General features: G+C 32.3%; 1 protein-coding gene across 3 annotated transcripts in view; it reads left to right on the plus strand.

The window, feature by feature from the left end:
- The first annotated feature begins 134 nt into the window (after positions 1-134).
- The window catches only part of galm (galactose mutarotase), a 22,229-nt gene continuing 15,601 nt past the window's right edge, over positions 135-6,762 (plus strand). The window contains exons 1-2 of one of the 3 annotated variants that reach the window (XM_059359846.1): positions 135-230; positions 2,122-2,234. In XM_059359846.1, the coding sequence (XP_059215829.1) occupies positions 2,126-2,234 (109 nt within the window). In that variant the 5' untranslated portion in view covers positions 135-230; positions 2,122-2,125. Of the gene's footprint in view, positions 235-2,118; positions 2,235-6,762 lie in introns of all 3 variants that reach the window. The other 2 variants (XM_059359845.1, XM_059359847.1) reach the window with 2 other exon arrangements.

A 6,762-nucleotide genomic window follows, 5' to 3' on the forward strand; every position in this document is an offset into this window, starting at 1 on the left:
TTTTTTTAATTGTATTTATTTATTTATTCATGTATTTATTTCTCCGTGTGTCATGTTTGGTCTCCAGACCAGTCGGTGGCGCTAATTCACCAAAAACTTCTTTACCGACCACAAAAAACTAGAAAGAGAGAAGAAGAAGAAAGAAAGGAGGAAGCAGAAGAAGAAGAAGAAGAAGAAGGAGAAGTGCAAACAGTCGGTGCTGAGTGTTTCAGTGACAGACAGACAGACAGGTGAGTGCTGCAGGTTGTTGTTGTTGTTGTTGTTGTTGTTGTTGTTGTTGTTGTTGTTGTTGTTTACATGTGGTATTGTTGTTGTGTCTAGCTGTAAATATAAAGAGAGGTTCTATTATTGACTCATTCTCTGACTCACAACCAGAGGAACAAGTATTCACTTTACTTCACTTACTGCAGTAAAAGTACTAATACACACTGTGGAATGACTCCACTACAGTAAAAGTACTGCATTCAGAACTTACTGAAGTAAAAGTACAAAAGTATCAGCATCAAAATGTACTTAAACTACTATTTGGTCTTTTTGTGTCTCTTTTTTGTCGTTTAGTGTCTTTTTTTTTGGACATTTTATGACATTTTTTGGTCATTGTGGGGTTTTTTTGGTAATTTAATGTCTTTTTTTGTCTTGTTGTGTCTCTTTTGTTAAATCCTGCTTTTAAAACTTAAACTGCAGTAAAAGTACAAAAGTATCAGCATCAAAATGTACTTAAAGTATCAAAAGTAAAAGTACTCGTTATGCAGAATGGACCCACTCAGATAGTTTTATAAATATTCTAAATATATTCTATTGATGCATTTATGTAAGCAGTGTTTTATGGCTGATTTTAACTAAAATAAAATAAAAATAAATGTGAGTTTTTCATGTTAAATCTCGTCCTGTAGAGTAACTAAAGCTGTCAGCTAGATGTAGTGGAGTACTAGTATACAGTTACATAACATGGAAAAACTCTAGAAAAGTTAAATACCTCCAAATTCTACAGAACTTGAGTAAATGTACATGAGAAAACAATGTACTTAAAGTATCAAAAGTAAAAGTACTCGTTATGCAGAATGGACCCACTCAGATCGTTAAATATACTCTGTTATTATTATTATGTTTCTTGGCAAAATCTTTATTTTATACAGTATTTTCATGTCAATTATAATGCAAAACAATGTTAATTTTGATGGAAACATTTTTATTTTATTTATGAGATTAATGAGATTAAAAGTGGCAAAACGAGTGAATTCTCCTCTTGAAGCTGATCTGAGTGATAAAGAACTAAATGTTTATTTAAATGGTTAATAATGGAGTTATTAATGAAATATAAACATGTTTATTTAAATGGTTAATAATGGAGTTATTAATGAAATATAAACATGTTTATTTAAATGGTTAATAATGGAGTTATTAATGAAATATAAACATGTTTATTTAAATGTTTAATAATGGAGTTATTAATGAAATATAAACATGTTTATTGGGATTTTTGACTTTTGGATCAAGAGGAAAACTAGGCTACTGAATGAAACAATAATTATGAAACACATAACCTGATATTATTGATGATAAACTGATATTATTGATGATAAACTGATATTATTGATGATAACCTGATGTTATTGATGATAACCTGATATTATTGATGATAACCTGATATTATTGATGACAACCTGATATTATTGATGACAACCTGATATTATTGATGATAACCTGATATTATTGATGATAACCTGATATTATTGATGATAACCTGATATTATTGATGATAAACTGATATTATTGATGATAAATGATATTATTGATGATAACTGATATTATTGATGATAAATGATATTATTGATGATAAACTGATGTTATTGATGATAAATGATATTATTGATGATAAACTGATATTATTGATGATAACCTGATGTTATTGATGATAAATGATATTATTGGTGATAACCTGATATTATTGATGATAACCTGATGTTATTGATGATAAATGATATTATTGGTGATAACCTGATATTATTGGTGATAACCTGATATTATTGATGATAACCTGATGTTATTGATGATAACCTGATGTTATTGATGATAAATGATATTATTGATGATAAATGATATTATGGTGTGGTGTTCCAGCTCCATGGTGACTGAGGTGAGCTGCCAGCCGTGGGGGGAGCTGGGGGCCCGGGGCCCCGTGGACCTCTGGGTCCTCCGGTCCTCTCAGGTCCGGGTGGAGGTCCTCACGCTGGGTACGTACCAGGGACGTCTCTTCACTTCTAGTCTGCCTCGTACCTCCCAGTGGAGAGGAGACCAACTGGTCCAACTGGTCCAACTGGTCCAACTGGTTGTTAGAGCAGCCGAGACCAGGATGAGTCACTCCTTTATCCTCATAACAAGCTTTAATATCAACTCACTGCTGCTATAAAACCATTAACTCACCAGGTCAGACAGGAATCTGCCCTCAACAGCAGATAGCAGCTTTATGGGATTAGAAGATGCAAATCTAGAGAAAAAGTAGCAGATTTATGAAGTTAAAAGTGGCAAAAAAGGAGAAAAAAGTATCAGATTTATGAGATTAAAATATGCAAATCTAGGGAAAAAAGTAGCAGATTAATGGGATTAAAAGTGGCAAAAAAGGAGAAAAAAGTATCAGATTTATGAGATTAAAATATGCAAATCTAGAGGAAAAAGTAGCAGATTTATGGGATTAAAAGATGCAAATCTAGGGAAAAAAAGTAGCAGATTTATGGGATTAAAAGTGGCAAAAAAGGAGAAAAAGCAGCAGATTAATGAGATTAAAAGATGCAAATCTAGGGAAAAAAAGTAGCAGATTTATGGGATTAAAAGTGGCAAAAAAGGAGAAAAAGTAGCAGATTTATGGGATTAAAAGATGCAAATCTAGGGAAAAAAAGTATCAGATTTATGGGATTAAAAGTGGCAAAAAAGGAGAAAAAGAAGCAGATTAATGAGATTAAAAGATGCAAATCTAGGGAAAAAAAGTAGCAGATTTATGGGATTAAAAGTGGCAAAAAAGGAGAAAAAGTAGCAGATTAATGAGATTAAAAGATGCAAATCTAGGGAAAAAAGTAGCAGATTTATGGGATTAAAAGTGGCAAATCTAGAGAAAAAGTAGCAGATTTATGGGATTAAAAGATGCAAATCTAGGGAAGAAAAGTAGCAGATTTATGGGATTAAAAGTGGCAAATCTAGAGAAAAAGTAGCAGATTTATGGGATTAAAAGTGGCAAATCTAGAGAAAAAGTAGCAGATTTATGGGATTAAAAGATGCAAATCTAGGGAAGAAAAGTAGCAGATTTATGGGATTAAAAGTGGCAAATCTAGAGAAAAAGTAGCAGATTTATGGGATTAAAAGTGGCAACAAAAAAAAAAGGAGAAAAAGTAGCAGATTAATGAGATTAAAAGATGCAAATCTAGGGAAAAAAAGTATCAGATTTATGGGATTAAAAGATGCAAATCTAGGGAAAAAAAGTAGCAGATTTATGGGATTAAAAGTGGCAAAAAAAAAGGAGAAAAAGTAGCAGATTAATGAGATTAAAAGATGCAAATCTAGGGGAAAAAAGTATCAGATTTATGGGATTAAAAGATGCAAATCTAGGGAAAAAGTAGCAGATTTATGGGATTAAAAGTGGCAAAAAAGGAGAAAAAAGTATCAGATTTATGAGATTAAAAGATGCAAATCTAGGGGAAAAAAAGTAGCAGATTTATGGGATTAAAAGATGCAAATCTAGGGGAAAAAAGTAGCAGATTAATGGGATTAAAAAATGCAAATCTAGGGAAAAAAAGTAGCAGATTTATGGGATTAAAAGTGGCAAAAAAGGAGAAAAATGTAGCAGATTTATGGGATTAAAAGATGCAAATCTAGGGAAAAAAAGTAGCAGATTTATGGGATTAAAAGTGGCAAAGAAGGAGAAAAAGTAGCAGATTAATGAGATTAAAAGATGCAAATCTAGGGGAAAAAAGTAGCAGATTTATGGGATTAAAAGTGGCACAAAAGGAGAAAAAGTAGCAGATTAATGAGATTAAAAGTGGCAAAAAAGGAGAAAAAAGTATCAGATTTATGAGATTAAAAGATGCAAATCTAGGGGAAAAAAAGTAGCAGATTCATGGGATTAAAAGTGGCAAAAAAGGAGAAAAATGTAGCAGATTTATGGGATTAAAAGATGCAAATCTAGGGAAAAAAAGTAGCAGATTTATGGGATTAAAAGTGGCAAAGAAGGAGAAAAAGTAGCAGATTAATGAGATTAAAAGATGCAAATCTAGGGGAAAAAAGTAGCAGATTTATGAGATTAAAAGATGCAAATCTAGGGAAGAAAAGTAGCAGATTTATGGGATTAAAAGTGGCAAATCTAGAGAAAAAGTAGCAGATTTATGGGATTAAAAGTGGCAAAAAAGGAGAAAAAGTAGCAGATTAATGAGATTAAAAGATGCAAATCTAGGGGAAAAAAAGTAGCAGATTCATGGGATTAAAAGTGGCAAAAAAGGAGAAAAATGTAGCAGATTTATGGGATTAAAAGATGCAAATCTAGGGAAAAAAGTAGCAGATTTATGGGATTAAAAGATGCAAATCTAGGGAAAAAAAGTAGCAGATTTATGGGATTAAAAGTGGCAAAGAAGGAGAAAAAGTAGCAGATTAATGAGATTAAAAGATGCAAATCTAGGGGAAAAAAGTAGCAGATTTATGGGATTAAAAGTGGCACAAAAGGAGAAAAAGTAGCAGATTAATGAGATTAAAAGTGGCAAAAAAGGAGAAAAAAGTATCAGATTTATGAGATTAAAAGATGCAAATCTAGGGGAAAAAAAGTAGCAGATTCATGGGATTAAAAGTGGCAAAAAAGGAGAAAAATGTAGCAGATTTATGGGATTAAAAGATGCAAATCTAGGGAAAAAAAGTAGCAGATTTATGGGATTAAAAGTGGCAAAGAAGGAGAAAAAGTAGCAGATTAATGAGATTAAAAGATGCAAATCTAGGGGAAAAAAGTAGCAGATTTATGAGATTAAAAGATGCAAATCTAGGGAAGAAAAGTAGCAGATTTATGGGATTAAAAGTGGCAAATCTAGAGAAAAAGTAGCAGATTTATGGGATTAAAAGTGGCAAAAAAGGAGAAAAAGTAGCAGATTAATGAGATTAAAAGATGCAAATCTAGGGGAAAAAAAGTAGCAGATTCATGGGATTAAAAAAGTGGCAAAAAAGGAGAAAAATGTAGCAGATTTATGGGATTAAAAGATGCAAATCTAGGGAAAAAAAGTAGCAGATTTATGGGATTAAAAGTGGCAAAGAAGGAGAAAAAGTAGCAGATTAATGAGATTAAAAGATGCAAATCTAGGGGAAAAAAGTAGCAGATTTATGAGATTAAAAGATGCAAATCTAGGGAAGAAAAGTAGCAGATTTATGGGATTAAAAGTGGCAAATCTAGAGAAAAAGTAGCAGATTTATGGGATTAAAAGTGGCAAAAAAGGAGAAAAAGTAGCAGATTAATGAGATTAAAAGATGCAAATCTAGGGAAAAAAAGTATCAGATTTATGAGATTAAAAGATGCAAATCTAGAGAAAAAGTAGCAGATTTATGGGATTAAAAGTGGCCAAAAAAAAGGAGAAAAAAGTATCAGATTTATGAGATTAAAACATGCTAATCTAGGGAAAAAAAGTAGCAGATTTATGGGATTAAAAGATGCAAATCTAGGGAAAAAAAGTAGCAGATTTATGGGATTAAAAGTGGCAAAAAAGGAGAAAAAGTAGCAGATTAATGAGATTAAAAGATGCAAATCTAGGGAAAAAAAGTAGCAGATTTATGGGATTAAAAGTGGTTTAGATCGGTTCCATTCTGGTGAAATATCGGATAAAATGTATGTAGATTTTCCTGCAGTATGCTGTCTTTTTCTGTCAGATCTCAGCGGTTGGAGGGATTTCTCTTTAGCGTCTGTAGAGTTTTAACCTGTGTTGTTAATGTGTCACATGTACAGCAAAACATGATTTAATCAGCTACACTCGTAGTTAGACTTTATGTTTCCTCTCGTTTCTGATTCTTTCTCCATAACTTCTCTGTAAAACTCCAGACAGTGATTATGACCTGGACATTTCTCTAATATTTACCATTAATGAATAAGTCCCTTTTTTCCCATCTCTCCCTTCTGTTTTGTGTATTTTCTGTAGTCAGGAAGCTTTAGTTTGAGACTCTCTGTCCTCATAGTCGAATCTGTTTCAACAGACGGTGACCCTCGTCAGGCTTTCTGGAAACTTTGTGGTTTCTTTTTCCTCCGGTGCTCCAATTAATAACTTACTAGCAGAGCTGCTGGAAATGTAATGTTTGATTAAAACTCACCTGAACCAGCCACGACATGTAGCTCTAGGCAAATCTACAAGAAAAAAGTGGCAAATCTAGGAGAAAAAAGCTGCCGATTTATGAGGAAAAAGTAGCAAATCTACAAGATTAAAATTTGCCAATCTACGGGAAAAAAAGTGGCACATTTACAAGAAAAAACTGCCGATTTATGAGGAAAAAGTAGCAAATCTACAAGATTAAAATTTGCCAATCTACGGGAAAAAAAGTGGCAAATTTACAAGAAAAAACTGCCGATTTATGAGGAAAAAGTAGCAAATCTACAAGATTAAAATTTGCCAATCTACGGGGAAAAAAGTGGTAAATTTACAAGAAAAAAGTGGCAGATTTATGACAAAAAAGTGGTAAATCTACGAGAAAAAAAGTGGCAGATTTGAGGAAAAAGTAGCAAATCTATATGATTAAAAATTGCAAATCGAC

This window comes from Centropristis striata, chromosome 20 (assembly GCF_030273125.1).
Source record: "Centropristis striata isolate RG_2023a ecotype Rhode Island chromosome 20, C.striata_1.0, whole genome shotgun sequence".
In the NCBI taxonomy this organism is placed as follows: Eukaryota; Metazoa; Chordata; class Actinopteri; order Perciformes; family Serranidae; genus Centropristis; species Centropristis striata.